The 20,845-nt window shown below is 31.2% G+C and overlaps 1 protein-coding gene across 1 annotated transcript; it reads right to left on the bottom strand.

Moving 5' to 3' along the window:
- Window positions 1–11,478: 11,478 nt before the first annotated feature.
- On the bottom strand, window positions 11,479–14,382 carry LOC132803854 (uncharacterized oxidoreductase At4g09670). The gene is made up of 2 exons (XM_060817624.1): window positions 13,810–14,382; window positions 11,479–12,309 (listed from the first exon to the last, which is right to left on the bottom strand). The coding sequence occupies exons 1-2, from the start codon at window positions 14,278–14,280 to the stop codon at window positions 11,698–11,700; spliced, it is 1,083 nt and encodes a 360-aa protein (XP_060673607.1). The 5' UTR covers window positions 14,281–14,382; the 3' UTR covers window positions 11,479–11,697.
- Window positions 14,383–20,845: the final 6,463 nt, after the last annotated feature.

Genomic DNA, 20,845 nt, shown 5'->3' with positions numbered 1-20,845 from the left:
TTTGTGTGTATCATAGCAAATGTGCTCCAATTACGCTCACATGCAGATGATGATATAGTTTGTAACAAAATACGCATTGCCAATTTTTTAAGTATTGGAGTGATATTCCCGTACATTGTCCACCATTCAGCTGTATATATTAAATGTTAATAAGAATAACAAATATTCTAAAAATGATTTTTCAAGTATAATTAATAATTATACTCAAATGCACATACCAGGTACCATTTCTGCTCGGACCGCAACTGCTGCATTATCACTAAACCCTTTCCGTGCATCTCTAAAACATATTATCTACATGTAATTTCAAAACAATTATAAGAAACTTTATTAATATGTTAGTTTGATTAAAAAAATAATACATCTTACTTCATTTTCAAATTGAGATATACGATCCGAATTTGGATCTAACACTGCAAAAACATCATAAACAGCTTGTATAAGATCTGGATTAGCACCAATGCCTTCTTTATATTGGAATCGTTGATTCAGAAAGTATGCTGCAAAAATTTTTAAAAATTAAATCTCATATATAAATTATTTGATAAAATAACAATTAAGAGTAAGTAATTGAGATAAAATTACCAGTCATATGGAGAGTATGAGAAAGTATATTATCCCATCGATGATTTATGATGTTCATAACCCACTGAGTTCCTCTTTGGTTGTTGATTGCATATCTCATTTTTTGAAAACAATTATACAATATTGGCATCGTAGGTATAAACTCAGTATCAACAATTTGCAAAATAGTATATAATAGCTTATATATATTAACAACGTGAGCAACAGAATCCCAAAAATTATTGTCAAAAATAAGTTTTTCCACTTCTTTACCTGCTTCTGTTTGACTCAATTGATACTCAACCCAAGCATCACTCATAAATACTCGTTTTAGAGAAGATTTCTTCTTAAGGAGACTAAAAGCAATATAAATGATTGCAAATCTTGTTTTTCTAGATCGCACTATATCTCCTTTACATATATCTCGCATTAAAAAAAGTAACCAATTATGATTATAAATATAATTGGTTATTATTCTTGCACACTGAATGGCCCTTACAATACTCTCGTACTTTTTTATATCTTCAAATATAAGATCAATACAGTGTGCAGCACATGGTGTCCAGTATAAGTTGTAATTTTGCATCAACTTTTTACCAGCCTTTACAAACACAGAATCATTATCCGTGACTACTTGCACAACAGTGCTCTTGCCCAGTTCATAGATAACATCCTCCAAAAGCTTATATATGTACTTATGGTTTTTGATTTTATCTGAGGCATCAATTGACTTAAGAAACACAGATGATCCTTTGTAATAAACCATAAAATTCAATATGGACAATTTAGTTGGTCATGTCCATCTATCGCACATAATTATACAACCATATGCCTTCTACTTTTTTTTAAAAACTTTTCAATATGTTTTTGCATATCTTTATACTCCATATCTATATACTTTCCTTTAATTTTATATGGTAGATGGAATTTCAACTTCCATACCTGTCTGTTGAGCACCAACGATCATATTTTTGAAACAGTGTGATTTTTACTTTGCAGGTAGAACATTGTCATAAATAAAGAACTTTGCTACTAGTCTTCCTAATGTTTCTTTGATAGCACCTTTTGTCAATACTTCTTTTATATGTTTGCTCCGGATAACTTATATAATGAAGGTGTAACTGGAAGAAATTTTTGAGATTGTTGTCTATGAATGGACTCCCTTACATTTGTTGCACACGGAACTAAACATATGGCTGACTACCATCCTCTCTAGAAGATCCTGATCTTTGACCTTTAGGGTTAAAAAAATTTCTTCTTTGTTCTTTTTTCCATCTGTCATGTTTAGATGCATATAATGTAGCTTTATATGAGTCTCTTTTATTAGGATGCATATCAGCTGGATATATACATACATCATCATCATCACAATTACTTCGAGATGAAGCTAAATTACCTCACAACTCATGATGAATATATTCTTCGATTGCCTTTTTATTTTCAATTTTGCATGTTCTTTCTTCTTGAAAGAATTATAAATCTCTTTCTTCACTCCTGGAAGTACATTCGGGCATTTTTTGATATTATTTTTTGGATTAGAATGTGATAAATGATAATCTAATCTTGTTATTCCACCACTTTGCATTTTATGATTACAATATTTACAAATTATACCATATTTGTTAACTTCAATTGAAATACAATATGACCAAGCTGGATCTACTCTTCCACTACCACTTTCCATTTTTTTTTCTTAATAATCATAAATAATTACTAAGTTAATTTCTCATAATAATAACAACAACAAGAATAATAGTAATAACAATAACAACAATAATAATAACAATAGTAAGAATAATAATAACAATAACAATAATAATAACAATAATAAGAATCATAACGACAATAATAATAATAAAGAGTATAATAACAATAGTAGTAATAATAATAATAATAATAAAAAGGATAAGAATAACAATAACAACAATTATTATTAATAATAACAATAACAATAATAACAATAATAATTATAACAATATAATAAAAATAACAATAATAAAAATAATAACAATAATAATAAGAATAATAATAATAGCAACAAGAATAAGAAAAAATAAATAATAATAACACTAATAAGAATAATAAAAATAATGATAAGAATAATAATAATAACAATAATAGTAACAAAAACAAAAATAATAATAACAATAAAAACAACAATAATAATAATAAAAAATAAAATAAAATAATAATAATAATAATAAGGATAAGAATAACAATAATAATAATAATAATAACAACAACAACAACAATAGTAAGTATAACAAAAATAATAATTATAACAGTAATAATAATAATAATAATAATAACAAAACTAACAATAACAATAAGAATAAGAATAATAATAGTAACAACAATAAGAAAAAATAAATAATAATAATAACAACAACAATAATGATATGAATAATAATAATAACAATAATAGTAACAAAAACAAAAACAACAATAATAATAATAAAAACAAAAATAATAATAACAATAATAGTAATAACAATAATAAAAATAATAATAACAATAATGATAAGAATAATAATAATAACAATAATAGTAACAAAAACAAAAATAATAATAACAATAACAATAATAATGATAATAATAATATAAAAAATAATGATAACAATAATCATAATAATAATCTTAATAACAAAAACAAAAATAATAATCACAATAATAACAATAATAATAATAACAAGAACAAGAAAAAATTAACAATAGTAACAATAATAATAACAAGAATAAGAAAAAAAATTAACAATAATAAGAATAATAATAAAAAAATAATAGTAACAATAATAACAATAGCAATAATAATAATAATAATAATAAGAATGAGAAAAAATTAATAATAATAAGAATAATAACAGTAATAAGAAGAATAAAAATAATAACAATAACAATGATAACAATAATAACAATAATAATAATAATACCTAATACATTGCTATACATCCAATTTAAGCATCATATTTCTACCATTAATAACTAATACACATATTCAAATTAATAATTTAAATATTAATAAATGTTAAAATATTAATATATATCAAAACTAATAATTACATCATATATTATTTTGTAAAACAAAATTAGTTCTATATTAAATAGTAAATAAAATTTTTACAATATTTGTCATTAAAATACTTACTTTTGAAGGTCTAGAAACTGTGAGTTGAGATTTTCTTTCTATCTTGAATCCTCCAAAAGTTATTTTTTTCATAAATATAAAATATGAAATAAGTAAATAAAAAGATGTTGAAAACTAATCGCCTTCACCGAAAACAAAGCCTTCGTTATTTTCTAATTTTTTGATACTTTCAAAGTCACTTTCTCTACACAATTTTGATATTGAGGAGAGAGGATTCAAAACTTAAAAATAAAATTTTGCAAGAGTGATGAACAAATGAATATCATGTTTTTATAAAAGAATAAAACAACAGTACAAACATCTCTTTATCTCACAAATCGATAGAAATATTTTTTTTCTCACGTGATGTATGTACATTTTAAATTTTTGAATGTACAAAGTTATAATAAAATATTTTAAAAAAACACAAAGAAATTCTTTTTCAATTCATTATGATTGTACTTTATCATTTCTCCCCCTTATAGCTCTATTCCCTCATGGTTTTTTCTTTTCAGTCTATATCGAGAAGAAATCTATATTTTAATTACTGTAAATCCGTGAAAAAGATTTTAAATTATTATTACTATTAACATGTGAATTGTGATAGAGCTTCAGAAATCGCAGAATATGTCATGAAAAAACAAAATCTGCAAAGATTCCCAGTAATTTTTTTCTGGACCAACAGACAGACTAACTACTTTCTCATTCTTTCAATCTTCTTCTCAATGGTTACTGCAATTAATTGGCTCGAGCTCCACCATAACCTCCTCTACACTGCATCATCAAACCAAATTTTAATCTTTCTCCAAATCCAAGTATTATTTAGAAATTAATTCTCAAAACCAAATAATTTAAATAATAAAGAATTTTGTTAAAAAAATTAATTAGAAAAATAGGAGGAAATGGGGGATCGATCGCTATGGCTACAGCAGTGGCGGTTCACGAGATCGATCGCCATAGCCATAGGCCCACAGCAGTAGCTCTCTCTCTCTTTGTAAATCGTCTAAGCTAAACACCAAAAAGGTATGAAAATTAATATCATTTTCTTACTTGGGTATTGAAATTTTTACATGGGTTTTTGCCTAAATTTGAAAGGGAATATCAGAATATGGAAGGGGATCTTCAGGCCGGAGCAATTGTTGGTCACCGGCGCCACTGCTATGGCTGTTGATGTGGACCAATTTTGTCACTGTATTGTGGGCCAATTTTGCAGAGGAATACACTGGTTGGGATTCTTGGGAAAGATCGGAAGAGATGAGAAATAGAGGTAGCCATCAAATTTCATTGGATTTCCATAAGTTTCCTCCAATATCCATCAAATTTCCATAAGTTTTCCGATATTTCCACCAATTTATTCTGACAATGATGAAATTGCATGACACCGGTGATGTTTCCACGAAACGGCCGACAAAAATTTCTTCCCCCCCTCTATTGGAGTCGATGGATGGCGCACCCGATAATTTCGGTGATATTTCGGTAAATTCATCGATATTTTCTTCCTTGAATAGACCTAATGGGAGCTCCTAAAGGATTTTGTAAAATTGAAGAAGCCCATGATTGGGAAACCAGATCAAGGATTAACAACCCTACAGAGATTACAGAACAAGGATTTTTAAGTGAGACACCTTTTAACAAGATTCACTCGGAACAAAACATAACATCAACAGTTTCCCAAGGAGAGAATGGCGAGGACAAAGGAGAGATTGGATTCCCACAGGAAGCATCAGATGAATCATTCCAAAGAGATGGAGAGGAAATAATGGGGAATTTCACTTTAACACCTACTAATAGGAGAAGTACCCAAATTCAAGATAGAAGACTTAATCGACAGTGGTCTTGGAAAATAGAAGCCAGAAGGAAGATCCACAGAAACAGAGAAGGGGAGACGAGCTTTTCCTCTAAACGACACCTAGATTTTCATTATGCAGAGGAGGCAGACCTAATCATGCCACCCCTCAGAGCTATGAAGATTCTTTCATGGAATTGTAGAGGTCTAAGTCAACCAGAAGTTATCAATGTTCTAAAAAGTTTTATTAAAAGACATAACCCATCTTATGTCTTTTTATGTGAAATGAAAGGAGGTAGGAATTGGCTAAAGCAAATTTGTATAAGCCTAGGCTACTACGACGTCGAGATTGTTGAAGCTTACTGGCATGCCATGGCCCTCTTTATTATGGTGATAAGAAGGCTTTTTGGAATCACATTACCAACATAGTCTTTAACCTGAATAAGCCATGAATACTAATTAAAGACCTTAATGAAATTGTTGATAGCTCAGAGAAATTTGGAGGACGTCAAATATGGAAAAGGAAACTATTTCTGAAACAATTTATACAAGAAGTGGTGGAAATTGATTTGGGCTTTGTTAGAGGACGATTTACATGGGATAATCGATAGGGAGGGCAAGCTCTCATAAAAAAAAAAAAAATTAGGTAGAGCGGTGGTGAACAAAGATTAGCTGAAGGGTAATTAGCAAGCAATGGTGGAACATTTATAGTTCGAAGAATCAGACCATTGTGTGAAGTCCCACATCAGTTGGAAAGGAGAATGAAGCATGCCATATAAGTGGGTGTGGATACCTTTTCCTTGTGAGGCCTTTTAAAACCTTGAGAGCTGAGTTGTAAGAGGATTCTCTAGGCCTAAAGAGGACAATATCGCATGCGGGTGGTCTGGGCTGTTACAGATGGTATCAGAGCCAGTACCCAGATCGGTGTGCCAGCGAGGATGTTGAGCCCCAAGGGGAGAGGATTGTGAAGTCCCACATCAGTTGGAAAGGAGAACAAAGCATACCATTTAAGTGGGTGTGGATACCTTTCCCTTGCGAGGCCTTTTAAAACCTTGAGGGCTGGATTGTAAGATGATTTTTTAGACCCAAAGAGGACAATATCACATGCAAGTGGTCTGGGCTGTTACAATTATCTTATTCTAATTCGGACGGAAGGTGAAAACAGGAATATGAGGAGACCATTTAGATTTTTGAAGGCATGAACATCAAATAAGTTAAGCTTTTACGTAATGGAGAAAGCTTGTAATGCAGATTGGCACCTAGGTATGGATAATCACATCCAAAAAAGAAGCCTGGCAGAAACATCAAAAGCTTTGAGGATCTAGAATAGGACTATTTCGGGTTTGCTAATAAGGAAATAAAAGATCTAGAACTAGAAATGAGATCCATGCAACAACAAGATAAAAGGAATCTAGCAAAGGAAAATGTGATTTTGGATAGTCTGAGACTTTATTGAGCTAAATGGGAATTTATTCTTAGATAAAAATCTACAGAAATTTGGCTGAAGGCAAAGTTTAAAATATCCGATATTTTCTCGAAATTTAATTGATATTTCCATTTTTTGAACGGATCGAAATAAAATTTAGGTTCGAAATGGAAATGAATAGAACTTCCATAATATCTATTGAAATTTCTGAAATTTTGTCATGGAAATTTTCATTAAATATCCACATCAAATTCTTAACAATTTGGTTAAAAAATCTATAATTTCCATGAAAATTTATGAAATTTCCATTGAAATTTCGAAATATCTAGGGAGTTCTTTAATTTTTTTTTAAAAAAATTCATAAATATTATTGATATTTAGTAAAAAAATTTATCAAATTAATTTCGTTGATAATTCTTTTACCTCTTAATTACTTTTTATATATTTAGTGATATAAGCAAAATAGAATAAATTGAATTGAATAACATTAATAAGTTCTACTTATTGAATATCAATAAAGCCAAAATATAAAGATTGTGGATTATATTTTTGAACTTGGAAAATCTTATTATCGGGATTATTTATTTCACAAATGTGGATAAATAGATGATGAAATATATACATGTGAAATAATAATGTTTGATTGAAAAATAAAAAATTCCTGACAATTCACAAGTATTTATTTATTTATTTATTTATTTGGAATAGATTTGAAGAGGTAGTGGCTAAAGGGAATCACCAAGTCGAGAAGTTGGATTAAATCCATTTACTGGTGAACAATATTACACACATGCAACACAAGATGAAGATCGTGGAAGTAAAAATGCAGGTCAAGGATTCGATGCTGTTGGAAAAGACTATATACGTAAAGAAAAATCTATAATAGAGATGTCACAACAAGAAGAAGATTCGATTTTCATGAATTTTTATGAGTGTTGGAAGTAATTTTCATAACCCTTATTCAATGGATATTTATGGAATGTCATCAAGTAATAACTCATGGGTACCATCTCAAACTCAACCATCAGAGAGTAGTAGTTATGTACATAGTCAATCAATAATGCAAAATCCATATGGTTGACATATTAATAATTATATGCAAAATTATTAGGAAGATATATCTTTTCATAAGTACTTCTCACATTTCACATCTCAAAATCAAAATGAGAAAGAAACCGATAATTTTCAACCACCTAGAAGTTCTATGTGGTATTAAGATGATATTTATGAACTACAATGTAATTGTAATAATTGTTTTATAAATTTTACTTAATAAATAATTTTATCATATATATATATATATATTGATATATTTTTATTAATAATAATTCATCTATGATTATTAATGTTTATTATAAATTAATTCATTGAGAAGAATATAACATCTATTCAATATTTTAGTAAGTTTTATAATCAATTTTATAATTGATGGATTAAATATCAATATTTTAGCAAATTTTATAATCAATTTTATAATTGATGGATTAAATATAATTGATGGATTAAATAAACTAACTCTAAAGTTTCAATAAAAGTTTCTGTTTTTTAAAACAAATTTTCATCATTTTTTATAAATTATTTATCGATATTTGATATTTTTCAATATTTCCATAGAAATTTTTATATTTTAAACTCTCAATATCTTCCCATCGATATTGATTTTTAAACCTAGGCTGAAGGAAGGAAACAAGAATATGAAGTTCTTCCACTCCAGCTTGTTAAATAGGAGAAGAAGAAACATCATTCTGGCTATTAAGGATGACCAGAAATGGCTACACGGAATCAATCAAATAAGCCATTATTTTATTCAGCATTTTCAAATTTTATACAAATCTAACCATCCTTGTATTTCAGAGCCTTTTAAAAAATTAGGAAATAGTTATATTACTAAAGAAGAGTACTCAGAGCTGATGAGAATCCTATCTATGGAGGAGGTCAAAGATGCTGTCTGGAGTTTACACCTATTGAAGAGTCCTGAACCAGACGGTTTCTTAGGAATTTTCTTCTGCAGCTACTGGAGAACAACATAAGACAAAGTAGTAAAGTTTACTCAGGAATGCTTCAGAACAAAGAGAATCCCTCGTAATGCCAACGAGACATTCATAGTCCTTATCCCTAAGATAAATCAGTCACAGATTTTTAATCAGTTAAGACCTATCAGACTTTGCAATTTTGTTTACAAGATCGTAGCCAAAATTATAACCGGAAGATTAAGCAAAGTGTTGGCCAAAATGTTAGATGGTTTGGTTCACAGATTCTAATGGGAGACTAAGCCAAATGCCTCATGTTACCTTGCTTTAAAGGCTTGGAAAGATATATGCAAACCCAAGGATATGGTTGGCCTTGGTTTTCAGAAGCTCAAGGACATGAACTTGGCCATGCTAGCTAAACTATGTTAGAAATTAGCTAGTGGAGAAGATTGCTTATGGACGAGGAAGATGAAAGCAAAGTACCTTCAAAATGAAACCTTTTTTGGCTATAAACTGAAAAGAGGGGCTTCTTGAGTTTGGAAAAGGATTGTTAAGTCTAGGAATATCTTGCGGACAGGTGCTTGCTTTCGAATTGGGGATGACTTATCTGTAGATATGTGGAAAGACCCTTGACTACTTGGGCTTCCCAATAAATGTCCTGTAGCGAGAGAATAGTCACTCCTTTTTGGAGAAAAGTTTATGAAATCTAGGATGTTAGTAACCTTCATGGAAGGAGTAAGTAATCCGACAATTATGTGATGCAGAGTCGGCAGAAGCCATTTTGAGCATGGAGTGGCTTCATATTCAGTGCAAGGACAAACTCATTTGGCTAGAAAACAAAGAAAGAAAAGTTTCAGTTAAAAGCTGCTATGATTTAATGGCCAGAATCTCTCTAGCAAGCGATGGAAATGGAATGTGGAAGAAGCTTTAGAAACCATTTCTTTGGAGAGTTTTATCCAATATCATTCCCACTTGCGATTTATTAACCAATAGAATTGGAAAAGGGGATCGCAATTGCATGATATGCAGTGCTGAAGAAGAAACGGCTCTCCATATTTTCAACGACTGTCATAGCACTAGAATATTTGCCTTTGCTAGCAAATGCAGATGTAAACTCGATTGCTGGACGATGTCAAATATCAAAGACCTAGTAGATTTCTGCGTCAATCCTAAACCTGAGGCTTGCTTCCAAGATTTGAATAGTAGAGAGATAACAATCTTTATATCTTCCTTGATATATTTTGCGTGGAAATGCATAAATGAAAATTTATATTCAGGTGCTGGGTCCTCCCATGATGAAGTTATTCATCTCAATCGTATGATGGAGGAGTTCATGGCAACAACTGATGATCCTAAGGATGCAATTCCTAAATCTAAGGAATATTGGAAGCTACCCCTAAAGCTTGGTGGAAGATCAATACGGATGCAGCTTTCTCCAATGGTTAGGCTGGCATTGCTTTTGCAGTTAAGGACTAGAGAGGAAAGCTCCTCTTTCTAGCTTCAAAATATATTAGTTGTACTTCTCCGTTGGAAGCGAAACTAAAAGCTGTGTTATGGGCGGCGAGTGAAGCAGCTGAATGGAAGTGGGAATGGACGTCAGATTTAGCCTTGGTGGTCGAGAATATCATGAGCCTTGAAGACCCCTCAGGATGGGATACCAAATATGATCTTATTCTTCTTCGTTTTGTTTTCTGATAATAACTGGAAACCATTTTGGAATTTAGGAAGGCTAACAGTTTGGCAGACCGTGTGGCCAACAAGACCCTTAATGATAAGCTGTGTTTTTGATTTAGAAAACTTCTGTTTTGACTCTCTTCCAAAGGATATCGTGAATGTATTGGAATTTGAGATGTTTGAGATGCTTAACTCCAGCTTAGGTTTGTAATTCTCCTCCTTTGGAGGCTTTTGTGCGTTTTCTGCAATGAATTATGCTCTTATCAAAAAAGAAAGTTCATGTTAGAGGCTCCTTTTCATTTTTTTTTTTTTTTCTCTCACTAAACCGAATGGGTAAAAATATTTTTCACCATAAAAAAAAAGTGTCAAAATATGGAGTTAATTCACTGCCCTCGCCAACAGAAAAAAGAAAAAAGTGTTTATGTACACACACACACACACACACACACACAGAGACACACACACACATATATATATATATATATATATATTTAGCAAGAATCCACGAGAACATCTTTTATGCTAATGGATAGCCATAATTTATTCTTGCCTCACAACGATGAAATCTTTTTAGAGAAGCTTGAAATATTATGACCACTTTTAACAGAAAAAGCAGGTCATTTTCGAAGAATTAGATCCCTCAAGTGTTGTCAGCGGCTCCTTCCGAAACGCCATTGCAAGCGTCCAGCAAGTTGTGTTGAGAGACAATTAGTTTTTATATAAATTTACAATTAGTTTGTATATAAATTTGACATTTTATTTACAATAGATCATTAACAAAAATTAGTTTAATTACACACCAAATATAAGACACATAAAAAACAATTTGGATAGATCAGTTTCATCTGTCTGATCCACGTTGCTTTCAACGACTTGGTTTGGATTTTGTCCACTCTTACTGCCTATAAAAAACATATAGTTTACCTTGACCCAATAAACAGAAATATAGGATCATAAAAATTTAGGATAAAAGTGGGATATATCCAAATACTTATGTCCTTAGCAGACACCATACACTCGGATAAGTATAATAAATGAAGCATAAAACAGAATGGAGCATCTTTTATTCATAAAAGAAAGAGAAAGCACGCCTTATTTCACAGCAAACACCTGAATACATTGAGAAGACCAATCAGAGAGGCCATAATCAACATCAAATCTCAACAGGCTCGTAACCTTTTTCAACCGATGCCTTGACTGCATCGAGCACCAGTTGTGTCTTCCTACTGATTGTTGGCCATTTTTTCTCAGGTTTCGAGCCTTTCTTAATCTCTCCTACCAAACGAGAAAACTCTTTCACCATCATAGCTTCTTGAGGGAGGTCTGTGGTAACGATCTGCTTACTTGGTGTTGGATCCCAACTGGTTACGAGTTCATCGAACCAAGATTTTGAAGCTAAAGAAAATGAGGACTCGTGCTCTTGGAAAGGGATGATAAAATCGTTGACATGCAAGGTTCCCTTTGTCCCAATTGCAGTGATATCCATTGTCAAATGTGATAAGAAAGAGCAGTGGAAGGTTGCTACTTTCCCATCATCCCAATGTAATGATGCCCCACAAGATAAAATGACCCCTGCTTCATTAAGAGCAGCTCCACGTAAGGCTATTACCGTCTTAGGAAGTTCATAGTCGGCAGCCCACAGGATTGCCCTGATACAATACCATCCTTCATCACCAAGGGCACCAAGGCCATCGAGATCAGGCTTTACACGGATATCATTCTTTAGAAAATCATCATCAACAGCAAAAGTAAAGCATGTCTGTATCTGTGGCAACCATAAGAGATTATCTTTAGAACCATCCAAATCAAACGTGAGATTGTCAAAATTTCATGAAAAAACAATCAGTACACCATCACAAATCTAAACTACATGTCACTATATTTCAAAGGTTTCCCTTCTAAGATGAATTTATCAATTCCTTGCAAGAACGTCGAGATTATGGCATCATCCAAAAGAAGCAATACGTATGAATAAGAAAAAATTTTCCATTCGTAATTGAATGTTGTTCCCGTTCCAAATTAAATTTACATAGCCAATTGTAATGCAAGGCTTCCATCCGTCCATGCACCTTTAGTGATCTATAACACTTTTCTATAGATAAAATAACTAAAGATGGCGACTAGTGCAGACAAGATTTTAAGAATTTACACTTATAGACCATTATTAGGATTACATTTGACTTAGTTTTATTTATTTTATTTCTTTTTATTATAGATAGGGATTGTTGTTTGATTATTGAAAAAAATACTTACTATTTCTTCCCTAAGGTCTTCCCCCCCTCTTTTTCTCTCTCTCTCATCTAGTTCTGACCCTACTGGTGCGTTATCTCTCATCTCATCCGTCTATTTCTCTCTCTTCCCTCTTCTTTTCCCTCTTTTACTTCTCTGCTAATACATCAAGTATCCCAGCTACTTGTTATGTAACTTTACTCTCATCACATTTCAATCATTTCAACTAGGTACCTTGCCCTTGCAAATAATTGTTTAATATTCAAATCCCTTAAAAAATAATACAAGGAATTATAAATCAAAGCACCATAATCAGAAGAAAACATTATATAAAAATTGCAACTAACCAAAAAGCTACTTGCAGAAATACTAAAGCAAGAATAATCGCACCACCATTTACAGTAAATTATTGTAGATAAACAAAGTAGTCTTGTCAAAGAGAGTCATATTACATAAAAATTCATCCTCAAAGTCAAAAGGTTAATATAACAATTCAAACATCTGCACTCAAAACAAATTTTTTCTTTAATTCTAATAACAAGATAAACATAACCCCTTTTTGCATACATGTAATCAGCTCCCAAAAAAAAAAAAATCAAATAAAAAGCTTGAGTAAAAAATTCATTTTGCTACTTTTCCCAATGCTATTTACTTCAATGCAAATGAATATTAACTGAAAAATTAGCAAAAATTGCAGAGATAACAGTAATTTTACCAGATTTCACTTGGAAATGTATGTATTAAGTGCAAACATTCATTACAGGGAAGAGGGGAAAAAAAAAAAAAAAAAATCATTTGGGCATGGTTAGTCTAGAAGAATTGTAAAATGTAACAACTTTTTAACAACTATTTTCTTTTCCCAAATTGTTGGGCATCTTGCTCACCACAAATTACTAAAATATAATTCTGATCAAGTTTCACATAGTTTTTGACAACATTATCCACATTGGATAAAACTAAGTTATTTATTTATTAGTTTTTTTTTTCAAAAAAAAAAAAGTCACATATTTTAGAAGAATTGGAGAAAAAAAGGTACCGATTTGAGCTGACCAAAAAGGTGAAGATCAGAGAGAAACTTCTTCATACTTGCGGTTCTAGGATGGTGCATCCACATAGTCCCGTCCATAATCTGAACTCCATTAGACTCACAAGCATCGATGATGGGATCGAACTCCGCCACGTTCAAACCCACGGGTTTCTCAAGTAGTATGTGCTTCTTCTTCTGGGCGGCTAGAACAGCCCACCGGATATGGAGGCTGGTCGGCAAAGGAATATAGACGGCGTCAACATCTGGGTCTTCGAGAACTTCTTCGTAGGAGCCGTAAACTTTTGCGTTGGGAGGGAAATTGTTGTTGGAGGCAAAGGCTTTGGCTTTTTCCAGCGAACGGCTACCGACGGCGTAAAGAGTGGCGTTGGGAGCCAGAGTTATGGCCCGAGAGATCTTCCGGGCGATCTCGGCGCAACCCAGAATTCCGAATCGGATTTGGGTTTCGGTGGTGGTCGCCATAGTTTTGGGGGAAGAGTGTGACAAAAATGGAGGGAGCTGGAGAGTAGAAGATGACTGTTTGTGTGCGGTTGCTACTTTCCTTAGAACGGCTGCTATTTAAAGAAATATAAATATTACTTTATAATAGTATGATTTATTAATGGTTTAAAATATTTGCTTTTTTTTCTTTTCTTTTTCTTACAAAGGTACTAATTTATAGAGAGCGTATTTAATGTTTCTAGATATTTAAAAAATATATCCAAATATGGATAAACGTTGTAAATTTATTAGACATATTCCAATGATTATACATTACTATTTAATAGACAATATGATATTTGTAAAATATTTTAATATATGAAAATGAAACCGACTTCACGTATGTATACAAAATTTTTTTCAGTTAGAAAATCTCTAATTTTACTAAATTATAACTTTTAAAGTTATAAATGTTAATAAACTTTTACATAATATTAAAAGTTGCCAATTTTTCTTAAAACAATTATATTTACATTTAAATAACAATTAATAATATAACAGTTGATAAGCATTTGTCATATTAATATCAGATATTCTCTAATACAGGAATGATACAAGTATATATACATATATATATAATTATATGTATAATATACAATGCCGCATAATACTATTTGAATATTAACCAAAAACATATTACTATATGAATAACTAGTAATGTGATTTTATTTTTTTTATTGAATTATAATAGGCTTCGGTAATCTGTTTTGAAGATTTAATTATTCACATTTAGTTGCATAAGAAATTCGAATAAGTAGGTAGTAACGTGGTTTTTATTTTTAGTAATATATTATCTTGTCGTTTGCCAAATCACTCTTAAATTGGCATCTATAGAATACTTATTTTGTCCTTAGCCAAATCTTTTTTTTTTTTTTCCTCAATTTTGCCAAAATCATTTAGAATAACAAAATTGGTAGCTGTAGGCTGCAGCATTATCCTTAATAATATCCCATCATTTGCCAAATTAGTTCGTAAAACAAAAATGGTACTCATTACTCTTTAATTTATTGTCATGTCATTTTTCAAATTAGTTGCGAAAACTTTGATATATCATCTTGTCACTTGCCAAATTAATTAAGTTATTAAAATCAAAATTTGGGTCAGGAGCATTATGTTTTAGGGTAAATATCATTATAGCTCTCCATGTTTTGCTATTTTTGCAGTTCTATATTTTTATTATAAAAAATAAAAGTCCAATCATTTTATATTTCATTTTCATTTCAACATAGCATTACTTTTTAAGATTTTTAAAAATGAAATTAGAATTTGATCAATTTACTTTTAATTTAATTAAATTCTTTTACTCATTTTAAAAAATAAAAATAATGAAAACTAATGAATGGAATAATTTAATCAAACCCATAATTAACAATTTTTTCCTTTTTAAGGGGGAAAAAAAAGAAATAGTTTCAAATGTATTAAATATTGATAAGTTCGACTTTTGAAGTTGTGTTTGAATCTTTAAGTTTATCATGATTATTATATATAGTTTGATATTTTTTTCAATAAATTGGGAAGAAAGATTTCAGTACCAGTGTTTTAAAGATTTAGTAATTTTAAAATAAGTATGTATATGTGTTTTTGTGTGTGTTTTTGTTTTTTTTAATTAAAATTTTTAATTTCTTATAAAAACAGTTATTGAAGTGAAAAAACCAAAGTAAAAAATAATAATAATAATAAATGGGTCAAATTCTAATTCTATCGATAAGAGTTTTAAAAAAAATTATTTTATATTGAAATAAAAATAAAATGTAAAGAGATTGTATTGATATTTTTTATAATAAAAATATAGTATTAAAAAAATAACAAATTTAAAGATGCTACTCTAATATTTACTCTTATTTTTAATGGATGTGTTGGATGATAAATAACCAATATTATAAATATATATATATATATATATATATATTTATATATATTTATTTATTTCATAAATTGGGAATGATGGATTGAATTCTCACCTACACTCTTACTGTTAGGTTGAGCTCGAAAAGACAAAACATGAACATGGTTAAAAATGACCTGGTTGAGGAATATCAAACTTATGTGTATGGTAGTCTAAATGTTGGCCAATTATCAATTACAAGTAAATGGAAATTGATATTGGACAGAACAAGCGTAAAATTTTAAGATGATTGAGGCATAGGAGAATTTGGCCCTTTACCCTCCTTGGCAAGGCGTTAACGAAATATACCCCTCCTCTTTTATTTGTTTTTTTTTTATCCTTTAATATCAATTATAATCTTAAAATAATTTTAAAAGACATTCATATCCTTTTACATTAATTTCCAATTTATTTCCATGAAAATTTTTTTCTTCACCCCATCCCACATCATATCCCACATCACAAAAAACTCTTTTAACTTTTCAACTAAAAAACAAAAATCTATTTTTTTTTCTATTTTTTAATCCACTTATAAGCATCATCAGTTAATTTTTTGTTTTGTTTTGTTTATTGCCGTGTGTGATGTATATATTGTGTGGATTTCATATTTACATCAAATACTTGGAATTTTAAGAATATATAACATTTTTTGAATACAATGTGATATGTTTAGGAATGTGAATCACTTTATTGATGTTTAAAACGGGTTAAAAATTTGAAATTTATGTTAGATTAAGGTTTTTATATGGAAGTTATTAAAATCTAAGTTTTAGGATAGATTGACACCGGGTATCAATAGGAAATGAGGAGACAAAAAAAATGGGACCAGTTTGGCCTGAAACGGTGGCCGGAGGTGGGAGAAAATTCCGGGTCGGAATTCGGGTACGAGACCCGGTTCGGATGGGTTTAGGCCGACCGGCTGGAGGTTGAAGGAGAAGTGAACGACGTGTCATTGTTACTAACGACATGTCGTTTGGTCGGCCAGCCCATAACACGTCCTCCTAGTAAGATGACATGTCGTTAAGTATAAACGACGTGTCGTTTTTGTGCGTGTGTAACGGACCACTTGCCGTTTTGCTGAAGTAATCGATGACGTCAGCCCTTTTTTTTTTTTTTTTAATAAAGAGTTTTGGGGTTCAAAAGGAGAAAAAAATATGGAGTTGATTAAGGTTTATAGTTTGGCACAAGCTTAAAAATTAAAACTGATATAAATTAATTTTGGAAGTGATAAAAAATGTGGAATTGGTTGGATAAATAAATGTGTTTGATCAAATTTTATGTTATTTTAAGTTTTTATACGTAGTTATATATATATACACATATATATACATTTTAAATGTAGATGAAAATGAGCAGCATTGGCAATTTAAATTGAAATGGTTATTTTGTATTGTTTAGAATTATATAAATTATGTATTCGTAATTTAGGATTATGGTTATTTATATATGCATACATAGTTGACTATGTGGCTAAAGGTAGTTAAAAATTTATTAATGTTGTCAAGTTACATTTATAGGTTGTATTTTATAATGGCACCAAAAAGGAATTTGCGATCTCAATCGAAGAAGGGAGTTAAGAAGATGCAAACTAAGAGACGCGGTGGCAGCATATCAGCACCCAACTCTAAGCGTTGATGAACTACTAGGCAACAATCCAAAGCTGAGAAAAAAACCACCAAACTTCCAGGGCACGTTCCACTCTCCTCTTCCTCATCTGAGATGGTAAGTTTTATATTCATTTATGTAGTTTGGTGCGGTAAGTGATAATACATCTGTCGGTATTTATTCATGAATGTTATATTGATGACATTTTATATTGTATCTATTTAATTATTTGACAATCATCCATCAAAGGCCGTTATCCCATATGGGAGGCATCTTGAAGCACATATTCATGTGATTCGACACTTCATAGCTATGTGCGTGGGAAGTCACCCAAACTTAGCATGCCGTAGTGGAGATGTGATTATGTAAGTCTATCCATATATTTAAAAAAATTCTGACTAAGTTTCCCAATTTGTGGATAATGACGTTACGTTCTAATTTTCAGGTGTACATCCCTATCAACAATGGAGGCGCCCATTGGTTGGCAGCATGTGTGGACTTGAAGGCTCGACATATTGATTTATACGATCCAAATATGGGAAATAAATATGTCCAGAATAAAGAGTTGGACAATGCGAAATGCCTTAAGTATATGCTGCCTTACCTATTAAGGTAAGGGGGATATTACGAGAAGAATCCGGAAGTGCTTCCCACTCTAGAGCCATTCACGATGACCATGATCAAAGATGCACCTTGCCAAGACAATGGGTATGAATGTGTTGTCATTTCCAACCACTTCTATTGTTGCTGTTTAATTGTGCTTACGTGTGGAAATTCACGTGGTTGGTTTTCATTAATGCTATTCTGTAGGGGTGATTGTGGCGTCTTCGCTTTGAAATTTATTGAATACAAGAGCAGTGAGGAGAACCTTTTATTTGGCCCGGAAGACATTAGCTTGTTTAGAAAAAAATATGCTGTTGACTTGTACTTTAATAAATTTTCAATGTAGATTGTATGTTTAATATTATAACATCCTATATTAACGGTATCTTAATATGCAGAATCTAGCTTTAGTAATGATAACTGTTGACAAAATAAGAGAAAAGAAGACCCTTGGTAGTGATAAAAATTCAAGCAAAGATGATTACCGATACGCTTTCGGTAACATCAATTCACATATTTTTTGACTCCAAAGAGTCCACTAATGGGTGTTTCCAACAACAACATGCAAAATATACATTCATCACTGACCCTAAACAGAAAAAACTCCAAAAGTTTGGAAAAAGTTCTCAAATTGGCAAAAAGATTTGATTACCGTAGGTTTCATCGGTAATTACCGAAACCCCAGTGTTAATCGCATTTTATCAAATTTTTGGCCCCCAAAAGTCCCCTAATGAGAGTCAAATGCAACAACATGCAAAATATACGTTCTTCAATGATTCTAAGGAGAAAAAATCCCAAACGTTAGGAAAAAGTTCTCAAATTGGTAAAAAAACACTTGATTACCATAGGGCCTTGGGTAATTACGGATGAAACCTACGGTAATCCTTTTAAACTAGCTAGACAATTTACCGAAGATTTCATCGGTAATTACTGAAGGCCCTACAGTAATCACATTTGACAACTTTTTTGGCCCCCACAAGTCTCCTAATGTGTGTTAAATACAAAATATATATTCTTCAATGATTCTAAGGAGAAAAAAACCCCAAACGTTAGGAAAAAGTTTTCAAATTGGCAAAAAAACTTGATTACCGTAGTGCCTTCGGTAATTACCGATGAAATCTACGGTAATTAGTTTAAACTTGCTGGAAAAATTACCGACGATTTCATCGGTAATTACCGCAGGCCCTATAGTAATCACATTTGACAACTTTTTTGGCCCCCACAAGTCCCTTAATGAATGTTAAATGCAACAACATGCAAAATATACATTTTTCAAAGATACCAAGAAGAAAAAATCCCAAACGTTAGGAAAAAGTTCGCAAATTGGCAAAAAATACTTAATTACCGTAAGGCCTTCGATAATTACCAATGAAACCATCGGTAATATTTCCAGAAAGTATAAATCTATTATCGTAGGTTTCATCGGTAATTACCGAAGGCCCTACGGTAATCAAGTTTTTTGCCAATTTGAGAACTTTTTCATAACATTTGGGGTTTTTTCTTCTTGGTATCATTGAAAAATGTATATTTTGCATGTTGCTGCATTTAACACACATTAAGGGACTTGTGGGGGCCAAAAAAGTTGTCAAATGTGATTACTGTAGGGCCTTTGGTAATTACTGATGAAATCGTCGGTAATTTTTCTAGCAAGTTTAAACTGATTACCGTAGGTTTCATCGGTAATTACCGAAAGCCCTATGGTAATCAAGTTTTTTTCCCAATTTGAAAACTTTTTCCTAACGATTGGTGTTTTTTCTCCTTAGAATCATTGAAGAATATATATTTTACATGTTTTTGCATTTAACACACATTAGGAGACTTGTGGGAGCCAAAAAAGTTGTCAAATGTGATTACTGTAGGGCCTTCGGTAATTATTGATGAAATCATCGGTAATTTTTCCAGCAAGTTTAAACTGATTACTGTAGGTTTCATCGGTAATTACCGAAGGCCCTACGGTAATCAAGTTGTTTTGCCAATTTGAGAACTTTTTCATAACGTTTCGGGTTTTTTCTTCTTGGTATCATTGAAAAATGTATATTTTGTATGTTGTTGCATTTAACACACATTAAGGGACTTGTGGGGGCCAAAAAAGTTGTCAAATGTGATTACTGTAGGGCCTTCGGTAATTACCGATGAAATCGTCGGTAATGTTTCTAGCAAGTTTAAACTGATTACCGTAGGTTTCATCGGTAACTACCGAAGGCCCTATGGTAATCAAGTTTTTTTGCCAATTTGAGAACTTTTTCAGAATTTTTGGGATTTTTTCTCCTTAGGATCATTAAAGAAAGTATATTTTGCATGTTTTTGCATTTAACACACATTAAGGGACTTGTGGGGGCCAAAAAAGTTGTCAAATGTGATTACTGTAGGGCCTTCGGTAATTACCAATGAAATCGTCGGTAATTTTTCCAGCAAGTTTAAACTGATTACCGTTGGTTTCATCGGTAATTACCG

The sequence above is a fragment of the Ziziphus jujuba genome, chromosome 5 (genome assembly GCF_031755915.1).
Source record: "Ziziphus jujuba cultivar Dongzao chromosome 5, ASM3175591v1".
In the NCBI taxonomy this organism is placed as follows: Eukaryota; Viridiplantae; Streptophyta; class Magnoliopsida; order Rosales; family Rhamnaceae; genus Ziziphus; species Ziziphus jujuba.
The sequence above is the reverse complement of the archived record's forward strand: the minus strand, read 5'-3'. Positions and strand labels throughout refer to the sequence as shown.

Bases quoted from the DNA above. Each gene is read 5' to 3' on its own strand.
- LOC132803854 (XM_060817624.1), bottom strand. From the start codon at position 14,280: ATGGCGACCACCACCGAAACCCAAATCCGATTCGGAATTCTGGGTTGC. The intron at 12,310-13,809 runs GTACCTTTTTTT...TGGTTGCCACAG, and splicing joins TTTTTGGTCAGCTCAAATCG to ATACAGACATGCTTTACTTT.